Source organism: Sinohyriopsis cumingii, chromosome 4 (assembly GCF_028554795.1).
Source record: "Sinohyriopsis cumingii isolate HCF-2022 chromosome 4, ASM2855479v2, whole genome shotgun sequence".
In the NCBI taxonomy this organism is placed as follows: domain Eukaryota; kingdom Metazoa; phylum Mollusca; class Bivalvia; order Unionida; family Unionidae; genus Sinohyriopsis; species Sinohyriopsis cumingii.
Window position 1 is genome coordinate 109509567 of NC_142964.1, and position 22767 is coordinate 109532333.

Sequence of the window (22767 nt, forward strand, 5' to 3'; positions counted from 1 at the left end):
TGACCTTACTGAGCCTACGACGCGCCTCATTATCAATAACTTGATATGCAAAAATGTCAACTATTTTCTATGTTTACATTCGTGAACTCGCGAATAGCACAGCCTGCTCTTTTTAAAAAGTATTTCATGGATTGAATGCATGTCTTATAAACACATAAAACTTGACTCTGATTTGTAAATGACGCATCTGATTGTTGCATAGCACTACTTCAAAGCTGTCATTGTACAATGATATTTGCAAAATCTTCATCAGTCATTATATAGCAGGAACAGGCTAATAAGATCAACTAGTCAACATAATGTTTTTTTGATCTTTTTTTCTTGCCTACTCTAACTGGTTTGATGTAGTTTCTCAAGTTACCACTGGCTTCGAGTAACTTATATACATGTACCGAGATATCCAATTGTTTCTCAATTTTTGTATTCTCTATTTTCACTGGACATTTATTGAACCAATGACTGTATCCATAAGAATTGTATTTTGATGTTGTCTGCGGATTTTGATTTCAAGATGGGGCTTATTTAAAACTGATTTCTTGGTAGAGAGAAAAAGTTTCATGCGCATGTGCCCAACGTTCTTCACTCGGCATAAGCGCTAGTGAAGAACGGTGACAACACACGACCGGTATTTGATGGCAAGCAACATAAGGTTTCCAGCCAACCAGTCAATGATATTTGCAGCATTCCTCAGCCAGAAGAACACGATTGACCCGCATTTTCAGCGTTCCAGCCTGTCGCTTCAGACTCCTTTTACCAATTCATTTACACCACCAGAATCTGGTGTAGGTATCGGAACTGGAGACGGCCTTATGCATACCTAACATCCTACCGTGACTACGATAACAATCAGGCTTATGATGACCAAACGCATTGAGAATCCAGTAAACACCAATTCCATTCTCGCAGTAGAGTGTTCCATGCCTCTTAGCTATGGCGGCATCCTCGTAAACAATTAAGTTCATAGTCTCGCTGATCCGATTAAACTGGGCGCGAATGCTTCTTGGTTAGAGCTGGCTTCTTATATCCACAGCCCGTGTTCCTCTTCTATGTTTTAAATGTGATATGATATCGTATCTCTTAGCTCATCCGTTCTCTCTTATGTTACAGAACTTTCGTAACTTTTTTTAACTGGATCAGCTTGTTCTTATTTACGAGATGTTATTGTTATATACTCCAACGCATCCACTGAAGCGCCTCGTTGAGGCCTAGCATATCTCGCATTTGGATACTATCAGGTTCCTGTGCTGATGCTTCCTTGAGCACTATGTCCTCCGATCACGCCGCATCGAGTATTTTAGTATCTGTCAGCTAGTTTGTTTCTTATGGGATCTCTTTTTTGAACATTGTAATTGTTATGTGTTGTATTTCTTCCAACTTTGGTGGTGTTCTTTTTATGCCTAATTTTCCATATATGTCTCTACTATAGTTTTGTGCTAGTGAGGAAAGTTTGCATGGCCTAATAAGTCCCACACTTTTCATTCGAGGGGAATGTTATACTTCCAGTTTCATTCTTATCTACATTAAAGTCGGCATAGACAGGTCCTTTTATTAATGTGATGGGCGTCAAGCCTTAATACAAATTTCATTTTAGTCACAATTAGGTCGATGCCGTAAAGGTCTTTTAACCGGCTGCTGATAACTTTGAACAGGAGGCGCGATATTGGCGTTTTATCTTTGGTGGGTAGGTCGCATTCAGGGCGACCAAACTCTTCCATCTAGATGTCAAATCAACCGTTAACAACATTTAGCTATTGTGATAGCACACTGTCAATTAATAATGTGCACTTATTGAAGAAATGACATGCGTGCTTAAATAGCACCATATCTATACAGAAGCATGCCTCAATATGGAAACAAATTCACTCCACTAAGTTCCCACGCCGCGCACTTCATGCGAAGGGAACCCAGATCACCATTGTTGTGACTAATGACCCATGCACCATAGAGCATTACCAGGAGCTTACTGTAAGATTTTCCAACCTCGGTGCCTGTCTCCACTAGACTGACATTCACAGTTGCTCTGAGCAGTGGCACAACAACGCCAGTTGAAGCAACCATACAATCGTAGAAAAAATAAACTGAGTTACGCCATCGTTAAAAATGACAATATAAAGCTTAAAGGAAACCCGTTTCCAGTATGTATGATCCTGATGGTTGGATGTCAATGGTTGACGGAAAAGAGGTAACTGATGGTGTCTATTAGTATAATTAGGTATATAAAATGCCATCACTGCCACTATACGTATCGGCGATGGCTACTGAACACAATACATCCATCGGCGCCACATTTGGAAGCTTCTTCTTTGTGCCATTCGACCTCTAACTGCTAAACGACTACGTGCCATACTATCAGTCCGGCCTTTCAGACCACCTCCCCTCTAAGGTGACGTTCAAATACTACGTCATTGTGATATGTGGCAACAATAAATGCACGAGCTATACCATCAGCAGCAGAGACATTCTGAAATTTTACTTTTGTGACCCACACTGCTCTCGCACGAATGATCCGGCAACAGTACATAAGAAAGTAGAAATCTTGTCAATCAGAATGATGCGCCATCACGGCAGAGAAGTGAACAAGAGCGGCAGTGCGTGGAACATCAACCTAAACACGCCCACCAAAAGTTGCAATAGTTAGGCTCTTCGAGGATGTGACACTCAGTAAACTGAGTATTTTAATACACCCATATCGATAAGGTGTCGGTGTCGGTGACGTTCGAAGACATCCCAGATCTACGACCATGGACAGGCTCGATACAAGCAGTGGAAAGAGGACATACAAATGGTGGCATTGGAGTCTATCAAGGAAGCGGAGAGTCTGCAGATCTAAACTGGTGCATTCTACCAGGATAGGTTTGCCCTTTTCATCGATATAAGGTAAACTGTAGACCAAATGATCCACCGTTCAAGAAGACGCATTGAAAATGCAAGCGAATCCATAACGTTAAGTTTTGGCAACAAGTTCCTTCTGCGCACGGATCCGTCAGTGTCTAATATATTCTTATCACCTGCTAGAGAACCTACAGTATTGTGTGATGTTGAAGGTTTGTGTTTGTTCACAGTCTACCATTCCATGATATTGTGACCTTAGGATACGTGTTATTTAGAGTCAGGCGATGCGTGAACCATGCCGTAACCTTCACAATAACCATGGCAGAAACTGAGAGTGACCTTGGTATTTTGGAGCTGCTAAACTGGTTACGAGTCAAACCAAAAGACACAACAACGTCCTAAACACATGCAAGTGAAATACTATCATACCTGCTTGATCGCCTGTCTGAGTTTGTGGCTCATGTAGCTGGGAAAAAAAATACACTCGCAGCCTCAATGTGATTATGATGAAGAGATAAAAAGAACATATGCCACTTTCTGTCTGTAAACTACTGCAAGCACTTTGCACAGAATTTCAAAATGAACCGCGCATCCAGGTCTCACTGACAAGCATCAGTAGCCACCTCGACTTCAAGTTCGACCCGGCACTTGCATCAAATGCAGTTAGTGTGATAACATATAAACATGTTGGAAAAAGCATCGTAAAAATATAATAAACCTTTAGTACGACAGCGGAACGGAAGACAAAGCCGCCAATGGTACCAAAGTAGTAACCGTTAGCAGCATCCTCTCACGAAGTGATGCAAGTCACTAATATCAAAAGCCAAGACAGAGTCGCTGCAGGTAAAATATTTGCTGCGATAGTAAAGAAATTCCGGGCTATGACGAGAGTCGACCCCAGCCCTGCTCCACCGTCGGCTACATAAGTGTAAATGAGATATCTGCTTATGTTCCACTGGTTGGCCTTGTTTTGGCGGTAGGCCTCGCATACGCATTATCACGCAGTTCGCTGCCACAAAAGCATCAGCAAAAATCAGCCGATCCGTCGGAACACCAATGGCCGCATGGTACAGCAGCCACTATTAGACACACAACTGACAATTTTCATATGAAATACTAGTATCATAAAAGTGCGAAAGAATGTGCAATGCACGCGAAATAGCTCAAACACCTCATTTACCACGGAGCAATACCATGTGGCCTTGAGGTTGATAATACGATGATTGTCAAAAGCGAGCTTAAATGAGACTAGCCAAAACTGGCCGCTGAGACTTTTTAGATGCTGCAATGGCAATTACCATCATATCGCTGGATATTTCAACACGGACCATGCTAACTAAACATGACATCATTTATGCTAATATCATCAGGGCTGCCTACGGGCCAAGTTTGGTGCTATATTCGGCCGGAAAATAATTAAGGTTTTCGGATTATGCGGCTCAAACTAAAACTTCTCCAAACTAGATTTAAAAAAAAAGGATCTGACAAAGACTGATTATCAAAGTAAGCACGTCGAACGCCTAGATTTCCTCAAGAAGCAACGGTGTGGCCAAGAACGTGCTTAAATATCTTACCAAGAAGTCAGCGAATGCGAGTACTTCCTGTTGTCAGGCTGAAAGCCACAGCTATGCGTCAGCCCAAGCTTTCTTACACTAAACAGTGAGGTAACGTTACAACAAACGAAAAACTTCTATTTACGCCTTTCGTGTTACGTCTGTGTGGGCTACGCCTGTAACGTCGGTGACTCAGCTGGTATGTGTAGAAGAAAAACGCCTGCCTTTTAATACTTGAGTTCGGTACGTATATGCACTTGGAGAACAGGGAGGCGGACCCGGCGTGGTTCATAAAGGTATAGAGACAGAAGCATGCTGTTGCTAAGATCCACTCGACCATATTATATTATCTGATTAACACCGTAAGTGTTGCGCCTAAGCTCGCGCTTGTGCCTCTAAGAGCTGCAAGTTGTGCCCCCTGACATACTAATACCATTGGTTTAGGTCCTCAGTCAATGTAAACGTCGCTGAGATATAAACGACTTTCATGCTTGTTATCTGGACCCACTGGTCAGAACAGCGCAGCCCCTCTTTTGCAGTAGCACTCCGGACTGGTTAACCTCACATTACTCTTCAAGTGTCCCTGGGAGTTGTCAAGGCGGTGCACAGTGAACAGCTGTGTGTCTTTTGGCTTTTAAGTCCGGAGCATTTTGATGTTACAGGCAGAAAAGCGATTATTTTGCTATTGCTTGAGGTGGAGAACCTCGTCGACCTTGTGAATTTATACGCGGGTTACAACGCAACCACTAGCCTTGTCCCGCTGTTTAAAGGCAATAACATTCATTTAGATAACATGGCGGATTTCCTACAAGATAGGCGTCTTCTTAACCTCATCTCTCCCAGCACGTGGCGCATCCTCGTGCTCGAGCTGCGAATGGTATTCCACACAAGACAGCCAGATACGCCAGAATGCTCCGTTGGAGGTAGTTATCGCAATCTACACACAACGCGGGCTATTGATCCTCGTCCCCTTGGTGTTGTGGCTAGCAGAGGTGTAACCAAGGTACCAGAAAGATTGTTCTAGTTACACCATTTAGAGCAGGCCAGGGCCACTCAACCCACGGCAAAGATGGTTACCTAGAAAATGTAAATTAGCACCAGCCCAGCGCGCACTGCACACCTACCCCCCCCCCTTACTGTTGACCCGCTGATAGACCCTATCCCACCGCCGCCGTTGGGATAGAAAAGGCGATACAGCTTCAGCTGGTCGTTGCTCACTTAGTACTCTGCTTTAGGCATATAGATGATACTGTCTGTTTGACTCACACGTTTTCGTTTTCAACACGTTACTGCACCAATTTTGCTTCTCTGCTCTCTCGCTATGCATGCATCAATACATGTAGTGCATGCCGAACAGTAGGATGGGTATATACTAGCCAACATTTTTCTCACTTAATTTGCTCGGCAGCTCCTCGAACACCAAACGATACCTCACGCTAACCTCTTTTTCCTTACCTGATACTTGCCTGGTATATCCGTACCTGTGTGCGTGTCCCCTTTTCGAAGAAACGGTAAATCGTTTCCTTCCCGCAGCGTCTGCTGGTGCACCCTTCAGTAGTTCAGCAGGGACGGAGTTAGTCTGGTTCCCTGCTTTGTATGCTCCTTGCGTTACACTCCGCTGCATGACATACTACTGTTATGTCATCTAAACAAAATGGCCCCACATAGGGTAATGTCAGTAATCAACCGTGGCAAATTTATTCCTTTAATTTTCTGTTTTTTTTTTTTTTTTCAGTGAAACAGTACGAACTTTGGTGATACTTTCGGTTTGATCGGGAACAATCGTTATCTTGTGTTCAAGCTTAACAAGCAACTGGGTCATATAATTATTGGTACACATATTTTTACTAGTAGGCGAAGATGAAGGAGTGGAGTTAGCACAATAATATTTCGGTAAGACTGCACATTTCCCACTGCGTCATCTCAACAATTCCTTCTCCAATCGATATCTTAACTTTGCATATGAACTGAGATGAGGTGGAATGTAAGAGCGTTAATTTTGCGAAAGATTAAGCCGAAATATCAAGTCTTTTGTGTACGAGTGGGTGAGAGTAACAACTATTTTGCAAATATTGCGCATTTCTCACTGCGTCATCTACAAAATAAAATTTGCACTTCATTTCTTGATCAATGTTTTAGATCGATATTGATATGCAATATGGCGTCCGCGTTTACCCGAGTTTGAACAGCGGGCTGCAACGCAGGTAGCGTAAGAAGCTGGGAACCAGACTAGGACGGAGTCCCTCCAAAACTCCACTTTTCCAAGCAAAAGCCGCCCGCACGTATTAGTTACTGCCCGTCATCTCGTTTTTCTGAGAATTTTTTTTTTATTCCGCTGCGACTTGGCAAGCGAATGGACGGATAAGATGGTAAGCCGACCAAACTACCGCTCTCTCGCTTCTCGTTTCGTTGTTTGATGGCCACGAGATCCGCACACGGCAAATGCCCCCAGCATAACCTATGCCATAGGCTCCCCATTCTTTCGTCCTGATAACGCTTCCACCACGACCATTTTAATAGTCTTTTTGGGATTTCACTTTGGGAACCCATCACGATGGCGTTATTTTTTTATTTGAGTTGCTCTGTTCGCCTCCATTCTGCTTGGTATCACATACTATATAGTATTCGCTCGCCCTTCCGTTTGTTTGTAAACACACATCCCTACGATTTTGAAAACGAAAATCATCTAGGATTAAAAAATACAAAAGAAATTGGTTATTTCATTCATCAATGAGTAAAATCTAACCCGATTGTCGCCAGGGGTGGCGTGTGGGGGTCCCAAACACTGTCAGCTTCTTAGGGTTTCACATCAAACGGGAGCTTGTTTTGAAATAAGGTTGCTTGGTAGAGTCTATGTTTTCAGGCAACAAGTGTAATGTTGTTCCCTGTCTTTGCTAGGCTCTCAATAATTCCGTAAATTAGGAGTTTTATCTCTTTAAGTACATATATACAACAGCTGTTTCCTTTTTATCTGTTTAGTCTTTTTTTAGAAACTTGACGCTGCAAATATTGGATGCAGACAACACACGTTTTACTGAAATGGACTCTCTGGAAACCAGAAAAGGACAGTGAGCAGTGTTCCTTGTTGTTTACAACAACAGCTTCCGTTTCATTTGAAACGCCAATTAGTTGACAGTGTTAGGGGCACCCTGGTGACAATCATGTTAGATATTATAATGAATGAATGTCTAGGTTTTGTGGATTTATTTTAATTAGAGGAGGTGGACACAAACAAACTGGAGGGTAGGTGAATACTATACTATAATTTACAACGTGGTTTGATATTTGGTCATCGTTTTCCCCTGTAACCTTTGGTAAACTGAAACCACCCGAAAGTAGAACACTGCATTTCTGTTTACTTTCTACGGATTATCTAAGACTCATCGGATCACCCTGTTTTTCTGCTCTAAACGTGTCATGTAAAAAAAAAATAGTACACAGTATTTCTAATTTAACCCAAACTGTTTTAAAATTTGTTTTGAATTCAGGTTTTGACTGCTGATAAGATAAAAAAAGATTGTTTTATAGTCGGCATTGATATAAACAACACTTATACGTAAGCCCTAATCAGCTTTGTACAGGCGTTGCATAAATCAGTAAGGGCTTTACATAAACCATATGGGGTCGTATCACTGCTTACAACTTAACTATCAGTAATATGTGTGGCTAAAATAATGTACGAGTGACAGTTAAATAGTAAGCAACGATACAAGCCCATGTGACATAAACATGGTTTGCACGACATATATACACATAACATACTTCCAGAGACACGAGTAATCGAACATAATTTAAAACGTAATAAAACCATTCATTTTAAAAGAGTAAATATTTTAAGGTGAATTTGGTGTTTAGGTGTCTAAAACAAGGCCCAGGTTAGAACCGGAAGCATGCTAGTATGTACGTTAAGTCCCTTCCACTACATCCTGCATCACCATCACCAACTAAAATAATACATGTCTATGTTCCTTAAATAAACATATCCTTTACCACGATGAATATCATTCAGTTCATATATTCTTTTTTTCTTTTTCTTTCTTATATTATCAATTGGAACCCTCAGCCCCGTATATCCCAAGGTTAGTCCAGTAAAATCTCCGTAGACAGTAAAACTATTCCTTGCTCGACTTTTACCCTTGTCTTCATTAGTTTGGTCATGTGACTTAGTATGGCGGACAGTGATGACAGTGGGACACCCTCCCCTGCGGAATATCAGGGAGATGACCCTTTCTCACCGCGTGTGGTCATGATTACAAAGTCAGAGACGGGGTTTGGATTTAATGTGAGGGGTCAGGTCAGCGAGGGAGGGGTTTTGAAGTCGATTAACGGAGTTTTATATGCCCCTCTGCAACATGTTAGTGCTGTTCTGGAAGGAGGTGCTGCGCAGCGGGCTGGAATCAGGAAGGGAGATCGAATATTGGCTGTGTATGTATCATCGTTTAAACAGTTTTATACACACAGACACGCACGTGATCTCTGTATGTTTGATTAATTAATATATGCATCTATATGTCCTTTTTCGTTCTATTACTTTACTGTATAATCATGGTCTCATTTTTGGCGATGTAGTAGTCCTACCAAGAAAGAGGTCGACCCTGATCTGCAAGGGGGGTGGGTGTCGGTGCATTAAAATACAGTAGGGAAGTACAGTCATGTTTTCTTGTAATTCTTAATTGTGCAGGCATATCTTTAATGTACCTACAGCTGTTCAGTTTAAATTATTACTGTTATTTTTGTAAAGTAATTTAGAAATCTTTGTTTACACACAAGTAACTTGGCATCATTTGCAATAAGATAATTTGACATTGCACTGTTTACAGCAATTTAAAAAAAACAACAAATGCTTGTTTATAACCATCATTTTGCATTGATTTGTGATAATTATGAGAGAATTAAAACTGCTACATCTGCAACATAAAATACAAACCAATTTAAAGAAAGTCATACAGGTCATGTATGCACACTTACTCATCTTAAATTAAATATAATTTTTTTTATTTTCAAATTTAATAATAATTTTGTTCAACCTGAGTCTGTTCAATCCTGATAATGAATGTTCTGCACTTCAACTGTGATGAAAAATTCAAGATGAAAATTATCAATTGCTATGGGCTTTTACAGTGGTGAGTGAACAGGTACTAAAGTGGTTCAAAATGAGAGCACATCAAGTCTAATCGTCACAATACAGGATTGTATGAATTTGTTTATCAACATTTGTAGGTTTCATTGTAATATCACAGCATGTGACATTCAGTCTGGATTGTTCAGTAACACACCTGTACATTGATCACATCCAAAAATGTCCATTTACTTAAAAATTGATATTGCCATAAGATGTACCATCTTAGGTCATGTAAATAATGACCTTCCAGAGGGTATGGATATATGAGATCCAAATAAAGTGAATAATTGCCATTTAAAGGTATGCCAAGTCAGATTATAAAAATGACACCGATTACTGAAATAATTTATATTGAACACATACAAGACTTTTATGACTTTAATATTAGTCAATATTAATGTCTCAATGGTTGTATGCTGCATTTTATTGTTTGTGTCTGCCTTAGTAACTGTCCTAAATACAAGTTTTTTTCAATCTTTCTTCAGGAACAATGTGAATGTTGAGGGAGCCACTCACAAGCAAGTGGTGGATTTGATTAAATCTGGAGGTGATACCTTGACACTTACAGGTTAGAGAAATGTACAACTCAATGGATTTTCCTTTGCTCAGTATATTAACAATGTAGTTGTATAGAATAGCTTTTTGTCTTGAATTAAGTAAGACAGCAATTACAGTGTCCATCCATATTTCAGTCTGTCCTTTAGTCTGGTAGCAGCTTTCAGCAGAAACATTTCAGAGTGCAAAATCTCCAGTAATCATCCAAGGATCATCAGCAGATGTTGTTCACAAATGCATTGGGATATTTTGTTCAGTGGTCCACAGGATCAGCATGCTCAAAATTTGTACTGATCCTACTTAAATATAGCTGATGTGTGCACTTCCATATTTCTCAGAATGCTCGGTGCAGAAAGTGCACAATATCACATCCTTTTCTGGGTCTTATTTCATGGTAATTTTTGCCCAGTTTCTTGTACTTTATCATATTCTTCCATTGGTCGTATTCATAACTGCACTTCTGATTATTCTGTGGCAGCTATGCACCTTGCAAGAACTTTGGCATCTTTCCAGTTTTCACCTTATTCATTGACATTGGTCTCAAAAATAATCTTTGATATAGTTCTGCATCATTAATCTGTTCATTGAATTTATTTTGGCATTAGCCTATCTGTTTATATTTGGATTAGAGTCATATGTAGCAAAATGTATCATATATGACTATGCCACTAGCCAGATGATCTGCATCATTTTAATTAATAATTACTGAAATTAGTGTATTGGAGCAGGTACCAGGTAATATTGGAGCAGGTACCAGGTAATGTTCCAATGGCTACTCGTTAACTCTGTTTCACATGAATTTCTTGCCTGATGGGCAAGTTCAGAGTTTAAATTTCACAACTGGGTTTGAAACTGGTTTATTTTTTTTCGTCAGTTTTACCAACAAAGCCAAGAAGAATTTCTTCTTCTTCTAAAAACAAACCTTTATTATAGTTTATAGAACATATTTATTCATCAGACATAATCATCTTTGTAGGCACATTCTTTTGTATGTCAAAGTTTGGAATGCCTCAGATTTTTCTGTTAGCCCTTGGCTTGCTAACAAGTACCATGTGCAGTATGCTAGGATCAGCAGTGTCCAAAATTTTAATGACATTTCCAAAATAAAGTTTTAAGATCAGTCACATGTGCTTTATTGTTTCATGTCAGCAAACAGGCAGAAATACACAACTACACCTCTCCCTCAATAACTCATTGCACAGCAGGATCCAAACACATAGACCACACTATATGCAAGGGTGCGAGTTATCAAGGGACCTTCATAACAAAATGAAATGATACCATGCTCTCTGGACATAGAGAAAATCACTTGGGGGCTAGTTGCGAACTAGTCCGTTTAATGACTGAGTACTCATTTTAAAATTGTGTTGGGTATAATTGTCAATTAAACGTTTTTTCTAATGAAGTTATTCATTTTTATGAAAAATGACCTTTATTTTCAAGATGTCCAACCACTGAGAGATTGCTACATTATTCCAACTGGTTTGAGCAACCATCAAAACATTGTGCATTACATCATCGCTTTATGTTGTTGTTTGGTAGTCTAGTTCCCTGCCCCTTATGTTTCCTGCTTTGCTCTCAAATCTGGTGGAATGCAACTCAAGGAGCATACTAAGCAGGAACCAGACTAGTTATTGATTCAAATTCACAATCAAACAAGATTCCATTTATTTAAAAAAAAATTTTTTAAATATATTTCTATAATGAAATATTGATGCCATGATTTTATTGCAAGTAATAGTGAAACTTTTTCCAATCAGTGAGGAAATCTCTGAGTGAAAATTCAGGAATTACAAATTAACTACAAACTCTGAAACTAGTTTTCATTAATAGAACGTAGCTGTGAAATAGAATTTTATGTCATCAGGTATTCATTTTGCATGGCTTTCTTGCCATCTTTGATCACATTTGTGAATGATATGCTAATTTAAGGTAGTTTAATTATATTTTGTTCTCCCAAAATACTGTAACAGTGATCAACTGATCACTTGAAATGAGTTGACCTGATGCTAGACCAGGGCTGATATCTCTTACGCAGGTTGGATTTCAACACCTTTTAACTTTTAAATCAGTCCACCTGCTTTATTTTATACAAAAGACGTAATTAACATGGTAATAAAAGGATGTCAGATTTTAGTTCATTGCAGTGATGCAACAAATACTTATACAAATTAGGTATCAAAACAGCATCTGGACATAATTAGGTTCTCACAGTAACCCTTGCAGATATAGCTGTTAGTAGGGTAGATTGACACATTTGAATACAACAGGGCACATTGAATTTATGGTAATTACGCTTGAACGAAACTAAAAGATATAACTAAAACACGCATTTCACTTCACTTAAAAGAACATATTTAATTGGTATTTATTTATTAAAGTGCTGCCTCAAGCTGGCATTTGTGACAATTTCATTGATCAAAATTTTATTGCATTGTTATTTACAGTGTACCAAGAATGTTGTTTGGAAAGAAATTTTAAAATACATGATTTCTTATTAAAAGTTGATAATTTCATAATGTTGGTTCAGATTTCCAGCTCATATCAACCATTTTTAACGATAAAACCAGGTCATATCAACCATTTTTGATGATAAAACTAGTGATATATCCAGGTTTCAGTTACCAATTTTGATCATGATTTTTTTTACATGTTCAACAGGTAGGGGTCAGATTGTTGGTACTTTCTAGTGAAAGCAAATATGGGATCCACAACTGACCCCGCATTATAAGCAAGTTCGCGAGCTATCAGGGTGCAAATTATCAAGGGAGTGGTGTACATTTTTTTTGGTTAATAATTATGTCAAGAAATGTCTGTTTTATGTCAGATAAGGTTTTCCAGAAATTTCATATTTCTTTGACGCTGCTGATGGTAATTAATTTTTAAAGCCCAGATTGTGGGCAGCTTGTCTCCAATTGAATTGTAAGACATTAATATCTGAGATTCTGAACCAGATGTAGCATTAGACATCAGTGGGAACATTTTCCTTCGATATTCCCTACATCATTGAAATATCCTTATGCTGTTAAGATTGTGTGATAACACAGATGCCCAAAAATAATTCTTACTTTATGAAACAGTGAGATCAGTATATGAAGACTATTATGTTGTTTGCATATGTAATAGATTGCCATGTTTCCTTTTTTGACCAGAGATAATGAAACAGATTAGAAGCCTGTTTCAACTGTGACAGTGAACTGCTGTATCTGCTTTTGTTAACATCTTGGTAGATCAAGCTAAATTTAATTATTATACACTTGCTGAATGAACATTGACCTTGATCTGCATTTCAGCCATAAAGTACAAGTGTATAAGGCCAAGCTGTTTGTATTTGGGCTCTTCTTGCACTGGGGCAGGCATGGAGCCAATTACAGGTTTACAATTACAGATTACTTGATGATTATTGACTACGATTACACTTTTTTTTTGAAACCACGATTATGATTACAGGGTAATGATTATGATCCTGATTGCTTTGTATTTGTTTGTTATCTTCTTTTGTTCTGGGCAGGTATCATACATTATATAACTGAAAAACAAACAACTTTCATTCCATGTAAATGTTTATTGACAATTATTTACATAGAAATTAAACCGCTCCGGTGGTCTAGAGGTGAGAGCGTCTACCTTAGATGCGGGAGGTCATGGGTTTGATACCCGGCCGAGTCATACCAAAAGACTTACAAAAATGGTACTAACAGCTGCCAAGCTTGGTGTTCGGCATTAAGAGGCTAGATTTAGTACTGGTCGGCCTGGTGTCAGGATAATGTGACTGGGTGGGACATCATGCTACATGTCTGCAGCGTGATGTCCCAGTACTAGATATCACTATAAACTGCCACACTGTGGACATTGTAGCGATATGACTGAAAATTTGTTAAAGTTATGTTAAAAATCCGAATCATACACACACACACACACACACACACACAAATTAACATGCCTAATGAGCACTTCTTTACATCACATTCACATAAACAATTTTAGTTGTTACTGTTGTTACATAAACATTTAGTGTTCAAAGTTTGCATGTCAGATTACATCTGTCTGCTGTGAAGATTTTGCATGCAGTAGAGGCATTCAGCTGAAGCTCTTGATGCAGGAATCTAGCTACGAGCAAGCAGGCTTGGACATTGTAGCATTGAGGCCTTGTTGTCCTTCCAGTAGGCCAGTGGGTCAGCATCCCCTGACAGGCATGTGGTTCTGAAGTAATCATCCAATGGGGAACTTGGCTGTGGAGACTGGTTTAGAATCATCCTTGAATTTAAAAACAATTAAGCATTTTCTCATGAGGGAGGAGGTATTCTCTGTGCTTTGTAGTGCAAGGTTAGGAAGTTATTTGGTTATGGGGGCTTTGATTTCATTTTTCTTCATGGGTGCACCAAGCTAACTTCAATATGGGATCAGTGGCAGCTGCTATTTGAAGGTCATGGTATCATACTTGGCAAGCCTGCTGTAGAAAAATTCGCTTGTATATTTGCCGTCTAACATTAATAGTCAGCATTCATGGTCTTGTGTTTGCGGAACATTTTAGTATTCTTACAGTTATTAAGAATGTAATTAGTGAAATTTGTTGGTTGTAATCATGATTAATCTATGCAATTACACTGCCAGTGAAGAAGGATGGTTATAATTATAGAGCTTCGGAAATCAATGATTATGATTACAGCTCACAATGTAATTGATTACAATTACAATTGTAATCTATCCAGTGCCTGCACTGGGAATTTGAAAATATGGAACAGTAGTCTGCTAGCTGCCTGATCCATCCCAACAATTGTAAATTTAAATGAATTTTTGTTATGGTAAGTAAATAAATTATGTAAAAGTTGACCATGACAGGAAAACAAAGATAAAAAAACATACTACATAATTCATCTCTGCACTTTACTGAAATCTGTTTAAACTCATTCTGTTAGGTCTTTTAGAGGAACACGTAGAGCTGAACTGGCCCTAATCTTGCTATGCAAGAGTGGACAGATTAGATGGAATTGTATGAGTTGTAACACAAGTACCATGCAGGAATGGCATAGAACTCATGGGAGGGATATACATGTAGTTTGTTTTAAACTTCAAAAAGTCTGGACCTATTGTTTTTGTGTTCAGGTTAAATGTGATGGGTCTTTTTCCAATTTTATGGGTCCATGGAATCATGTAAATGTAAAATTGTTGGGGTTAGGGATTGGCAGGCTAGAAGTAAATTTTCTGTATTAACTGCAACAAATTGAATTCATTCACCATGTTCAAGCACAAACCATTCTAACCATGTTAAAGTTCATGTGTTTTGTATGGAATTTATTATGGATGGTCAGGGGACACAAAAACATGCATCCAGTCAAACTGGAAGCTGGCTATTATGAACTAATTAGGTATTCAGTGGCCAGAATAATGTCTAAAATGACTGCATTGGTTTCTGAGAGATGGGTGTACAGCTGAGTGCTGTCATTATAATAGGTATCATACTGGGACTGTAGATACAGGTATCATACTGGGACTATAGATACAGGTTTCATACTGGGACTATAGATACAGGTTTCATACTGGGACTATAGATACAGGTTTCATACTAGGACTATATATACAGCTTTCATACACTGGGACAATATATACAGGTTTCATACACTGGGACAATATATACAGGTTTCATACACTGGGAATGTAGATACAGGTTTCATACACTGGGACAATATACACAGGTTTCATACTGGGACTGTAGATACATGTTTCATACTGGGACTATAGATACAGGAAGCTCTGCCCTTCATAGCATTAGATATCTACCCTCCCACTGACCCTCATGATAGATCAGTGCCATTTGAAAATCTTGGCTAAGTTGTCAGATCCTTTTTTTGTTTGTTTTTTGTATGGACTTTCTTCCAAAACCCCGGGAGTATAGCTATGATATTTGGACTGAAGAATTAAGAAGTTCTGCCCTCTCCTATGGCAGCTTTCACCTTCTGATACAGTCAGTAATTTGAAAAGTTTTATTATGGCACAGCAACAGAAGTAGATTACATAGTACTGAGGCAGTTGGAATAAAGTGCCTTGCCCAAGGACACACCATATAGATGACCCAGGCTGGTTCGATGATAGGATTTGAATCCACACTGTTTTGGTTTTGAGTCTGGCATTCTAACCATTGAGACACCCTGTCTCCCTGTAAAATCTTAAGTATTCATTTGAAATTTTTATGTATGGACGTTAATCAGTATCCTTGGAAGGCTAAGTATAATACATGTTGAATCAGTGACCACTACCTGATCATATTCAGGCACACTTAAACTCCCTCTGACCATCAAACCAGTTCAAGGTCATTTTGAAAGTGGATATTGGGCAGGGAAGCAGAAGAGACATATAATTCCTTGGAACGTCTTGTTAAACGTAGTATTTAATAAAAATGGTCATTTGCTATTATTTTTGTTGATTTTTTTCTTCAATCAGTTGTAATTTATTTGAAATGAACTTGTGACAATTATTATATTTTTGAAAAATATATGCTATCAGAGGCACAGTAAATGCATTGCAAATTTTGGATTGTCCACACAATACAGTGATAAAGTGATGTCCACTAAACCTTGTGAGCATTCAAACTATCAAGTGGAACAGATTTTATTGCAACAGTTGTGGGTCTTTTGGCACCCCTCACTGATTTTATTGCATTTGCTACATGAATTTTGACACACAAAATCATGTTGTACAAAGGTTACGGTACATGCATTATTTTTATCAATCTTCAAAGAAAAAGATTTTTAGACATAGCCCCATGTTTGGTGATTTTAATTAAGTCACAGGCCCTGACTCAAGTTCCACAAACCCTGACCCCATTATACCCAAAATTTCCCCCTCTTTTAATATTATTTGTCGCATAACATTGAAGTTGCTACACTAAACGTATAAAATCAGTAGGGGTTAATATTTGAAAGTAATACAAGTGTCATTAGTGTGTAGTACACCTGCTAGAGACTGGATGGTACTGGTATTCAGACTTTTCTGTTGGATTCTATGAGTGAATCCTGGTCAGAACTGAATTGTTCTGATTGACAAAACTATCTGATGCAGTCGATGATGAGATGTGCTTGTCTTTATAGAAAAATGAATACTGTAGTTATTCAATAGATGTTCCAGGGGTGGTGCTATTTCCAAAGGGGGTGGGGGTGCATTGAATACTATTCATCACAGTTTGGCTGAAAACGTTTGTAAATTGTTTTGTTTTGATTTTTGTAACAATGTTGGGATTACTCATGTATTGTTTTAATTATTCGGATATTACCATAATGGATAAATACAGAGCTATAGACCTGTCAACCCTTATGATTTTGCCATAATGGATAAATACAGAGCTATAGACCTGCCAGCCCTTATGATTTTGCCAGAAGTTTTATCAAAATGACCCTTAAAATATGGCTTTTTGGAATAAATAACAAATTATGGAATATGATTGTAACATCCAGATACTGGCTTGTCCATGTTTTGATTCAGATCATGGTTTCATAGATTCAGTCGAATTAGTCAGGGAACCGAACTAACTTGCTAGAGTACCTCAGACGCTTTGTGCATATTTTGTGATGCAGAACATATGGATGATCAAGCTGTTGCTGATTTATTTTTCAGTGACATCTAACAAGTGACATGTCAGGATGAAAGGGAAAATAAAACTCTTAAAAGTTTTAATAGTACAGAAGAATAAAAGGGAATATTCAGATTATTGGGGAAAAAGTCAGGAAGGGCAACTGTTATATTTAGCAGACAGCGTGTGTTTATTTGGGTATGTCACATGGCAGGAAAGATGATTGCCATTAGGCCAACGTGAATTTTTTTTTAATGTAAGGATTATCTGAAGTTGAGAAATATGAAGAAGCCAGAACTATACTTTGTGAAACTGTACTGGAGGTAATTAAGGTTCAGGTAAACTTGACAAACTTCTGAGTTGAACACAATGTTTACTGATGCTGCATCAATCACAGTTTCAGACTTTTAATTGCATGTTTTCCAGCTTGACAATAGCAGTATATGATATTTTTTTATACATTACTGAACACGGGTCCAACTTACATGAAAAATCGGCTGCATACTGAGGTCTTGTTAGGCCTGACAGGTCTAGATCTATCAGTCTAGATAAGGTAGGAATTTCCTTTTTGTGGAAAAAAAGGAGGGGTGCATTCATGGTGGGGGGGCTTCTATTAGAATAACTATGTTATACATCACATTTGGGACTGACCATTTCATTAAGGGAGGGAGGGCATATTAATATCTTTAAGTTTAATGGGGGGCTTTCAGGTAATACTGCAGTATCGAATGCCTCTGTCCAGTATGGATGGTAATGCATTATCAACACAAATCAACTGTGCAAACAAGAGAGTCAACTTAAAATTGTCTTTCAATCAATCTGTTTCATGGCTAAATTCATCCTGAAAAGCAAAGATCAATTAATAGTTAGTATTTTATCAAGGTTAAGATAATGAATAATGATAAAGAGAATAGATCTGAATGTTAAATTCAGCATGTTGAACATGTTACATACAGGTGATGCTCCTGTATACACAGGAATGACACATATCAATATGTTTGCAGTATTTTCAAAGAATGAAATATCCCCCCCCACCTTTTTTTGTGTGTGCATGCTTCACAAAGTAAAATTATGTCAATCAGGATCTCTGAAATTTATTTTTGCTGAGCATTGCTTATAGCTAATTGCTTCCTAAATTGCTTTAAAAAAAATGAATTGCACTTCAACACCATTTGAACAACTGAAATGATCACAATTATGACAACTGAAATAATCATGCTTTGCATCTGATATATGGAGTAAAATCCAACTTAAAGAAATGTTGCCACTGTTCACAAACTTGTCAGTAAACTTATACAGATCACTAAAAATTCTCATTCAGGGCGATGATCAATGATATGTAACCACTTTTGTTCTCCTACATGCATCAAGCATCGCTTTACCTATGTTAGGTTGTGTCACTTTGTGATCTTACCTATGCAAATTAACACATTGGGCTAACTCAACACTTCAAACACATTTTACTAGCTAGTCAGCCAGTTAAGTTATATATGAAATTGTGGTTTATACCCTATCTCTTTGCCTTTTTATTGCTGCTGTTTAAACTCACAATGATATTTAACATCAAATCCAATCATGACTCTTTATTGTTTAGACATGCTACATTTAATGGGCATATACTGAAGGTTTGTTTTCCTTCTATTTTTGAAGATTAATGATAATTGTGGGGGGGGGGTTTTGGAGCCACAACTATGTCAGGGGTTTAAGAGTTAAAAAATATTGTGTTTTTAGCATGACATGATACAGTATCAGTGGTCAAGCTAGACTTGAATTTTAGGGAGAAGTGACTTCTCCTATTGGACAGAACAGGGAAAAGTGGAAGCTCAACGGGGAGAAGTGGACTATATATATATATGACCAATCCAGCTATAGAGAGGTCAGAGTTTAGTTTCAGTGACACTGTTAAAGAGATACATGTGTACTTGTGTTGTCAGCTTTAGCATGCCCTCCACCCACTACCACCACACATGACTATTAAGTCTCAGTGTTGGTTAACATTGGTGATAAGGAAGGGTTTCCTTCTTTCCATATGCTACCCTAATAGCAAAACTCATAGAAATTAATAATTAGCTATGATTGGCTGACTGAATGTATGTGACACAGATAATACTTAAGATATATTTTAAGAAAACCAGGGACTAACCATGTTCTTGTCATCCTGATAGAAGACACATTCTGCCACCTACTATACTGAACTCCTGGCATTGGTTAAGAAAGTAATGTCAGTTAATATGTATGCTCTGCCATTGTATAAGATGGATAAGAATGTGTTTCTTGCCACATTGAGGCCAGTAGAAACATTGCCACGTCTTTAATACTGGATATGGCCTCATGGGCAGTTTTCTGATTGGAAGAAAAATTGGCCAACCTACATGCCTGGGAATCGATGGCCTGAGTTGCTTGGGTCACCATACAGTGCTTAATGTGTTGACTGAGAATCTTCTCAATAATCAAGGTGGTGTCTGTTACAGCCTTGAAAAGAGAAAGGATTGAGACTTTTGATTGTGGAGAATTTTGACAGCTAGAAGGCCCTCCACTCTGAAGGCTTACAAGGGAAAGTGGCAAGTTTTAAGGAACTTCTGTAGAGTCAATACCATCATCCTTTTTGAGTGTCTCAATCACTTTACTGGCTGACCTTTTTCTCCGGCAGATATCATGGCAGATATCATGGTTCAGATAAAGATATCTCAGACCCACTAGCCAAGTTTCATTTGAAAAGACCAAAATCCCTCACCATGTTTCCAAAATAACAACTTAAAGAATGAATATGTTGTGGATCCTAAATTTGCTCAACTTAGAGAATGTTTAAATTATCAGCAAAGATCTTGCCTAAGCTGTTATCGAAAACCTGTTTCCTGATAACCTTCGCTTTCACTGGAAGAGTGAGTAAGTTACGTGTTCTTTCAGTTCAGATCAGATGGTTTGAAGATTTTAAAAACTATCTTAACTTGATAGAGCAGTCACAGATCACATGACAGTAGACTGTGTTGCTTTAAGCAGGAGAATGGGTTATCATTTAAATAGGTAATCAAACCTTTCTTCCCTAGAAGTTTACCCGAGGTATAGATAGGATACTCATCATTCCTTCCACCTATTACCTATTCTCCTAATTTTGATGTGATTGAGGAATGTATTCAAAGGAGAAAGTATATTTTATAGTAAATTATGTTTCCTGGAGAAGAGAAAAAAGATGGGTTTTTTTGTATGTCTGGATTCTGGAGGTATTAGGCTTATATTAATAATGTTAATGTGATCAGGTAAGTATTCTCATAAGGTAACATAATTTGCAATAAATTTCCTTTCTGATCAAGCTCATCTTTAAACTAACCTCTCTTTATCTCGTTCCAGTGATATCTGTGCCAGAACAGGTGGCAGATAGGTTGGAACCCAGTGACGACTCGTCTGGTCCTTCCTATGTTGACTTCTCAGAGAGACGGTCCCTTCCTATATCAATACCTGATTGCCAGACCATTGATCGCAATGGGGAGAAATTTGTGGTGAGCTTTGAAAGAGAGCACCATTTTTGTTGTTGTTTTGATTAAGAACTTTCCGTACTATCTCTTAGTATTATAGAGGTCCATCTCAAAGAAGGCCACCCATTTTGGAACAGAAAAGGTAGCCTCAGAAGAGAGTGAGTAATAACTATATATAAAGTATCAAAGGCAGAAGTAAAAAAAAATTTAGATTTAACATTTTCATTTAAAAATCACAGGAATGTTGTCAGTCTACGGACTTAATGTGATAAAGCTTATATCACTGTTATTAAAAATAAATATGAATAATTACCAATTATGGTGCTTCTCAGTGGTTAGCTTTTGATATTTATTGGTGTTAATAAAAGCCAGTAATTATCAAAGTGATGAAACCTAAAATCTAAGGAACACATAGCATTAAGGATTATTGGATTGTTTACCTCTTTGTATGGATTAAAGCTGCAATGTGGGAGTGCTAAATTTTGAAATCAACAAATATTAGTGAGATTTCTGTCTGTAAACACCATTATAATGTTGCTTGAAAGGGGTAAAGTTGACAGGTTTTACAGTATCATGATGACAGATGTCCAAATTATAGGATGGGTAACTGAATACAAACTCATCAGTGCCATGCAATTATGGCCATATAAAATGGCTGGCAGCTGGTCATGTGGACCATTCAAGAAGGTTGAACCTTGCACCCCATTACATAATCAAACCTAATTTGTACTGGCTGTTTTATAAAACAAGGCACATGTCATGAGGCATATCTAGTTTTCACTTGAAACCTGTTTGGTTCACTGTATAAGCAATAGATATGTAAGCATTGCATTTACAGCCATTTCTTTGTTTAACAGATATCATTGAAACCACTTTTTAAGAAAAGGCGTCAGCTTGGATATTGTTTGTTCGATATTGTTTGTTCATTTACTGACATAAAAAATGAGAACTGATTTATACATTTACTCCATCAACTGCAAAAGCAGTAATCAATGAATTTGCATCAGCATTGGCGTGAAACCTGGTTATGTTTTGCTTTTAAATTCTTTAGTGACAAAGGTGCATAATATACTGATTTGTTTTTGCAGCCTGTGTAGCTTATAGGATTGAACACTGGTATGTTGGTATGAAATTTTTTACTTTATTTATAGGTATTCAACATCTATATGGCTGGAAGACACTTGTGTTCTAGGAGATACAGAGAGTTTTCTGCCATTCATTCCCAATTAAAACAAGAGTTTCCTGACTTCAACTTCCCCAAATTACCTCCCAAAAAGTTCTTCTCCCTGACAGATCAACAGTTGGATGCTAGAAGGCGGGGCCTGGAGCAGTACCTGGAAAAAGGTGACATAACAATCACACATGTGTCAGCTAGCCAACATTTTATCTTTTATCAAAACAAAATGTATATATGCATGTATTACCTAATAATAGTACGATGTATAGCTCAGCTATAACATCTTCATCTCTTTCTGATCTGAGTTAGATTAGTTAACCATCGACAAGAGACAGTGATGAATATCCAGCTTGATATATGAAGAATAGATCTACATAATGAAATATTTTCATTCAAAACAATATTTTATATTTTACAACATCTTTATCATCCAGAAAATACAGCCACTTTGTTTTTGCATTTTTTTGGATGAGCAAAGTTCAAGAAAT

The 22767-nt window shown here is 38.0% G+C and overlaps 1 protein-coding gene across 1 annotated transcript in view; it reads left to right on the top strand.

Moving 5' to 3' along the window:
* Window positions 1-8479: 8479 nt before the first annotated feature.
* Window positions 8480-22767, top strand: part of LOC149801865 (sorting nexin-27-like) — a 55388-nt gene continuing 41100 nt past the window's right edge. Inside the window, exons 1-4 of the mRNA XM_089956235.1 lie at window positions 8480-8810; window positions 9993-10075; window positions 20978-21126; window positions 22254-22446. Coding sequence (XP_089812361.1) covers window positions 8554-8810; window positions 9993-10075; window positions 20978-21126; window positions 22254-22446 — 682 coding nt within the window. The 5' untranslated portion in view covers window positions 8480-8553. The remainder of the gene's footprint in view (window positions 8811-9992; window positions 10076-20977; window positions 21127-22253; window positions 22447-22767) is intronic.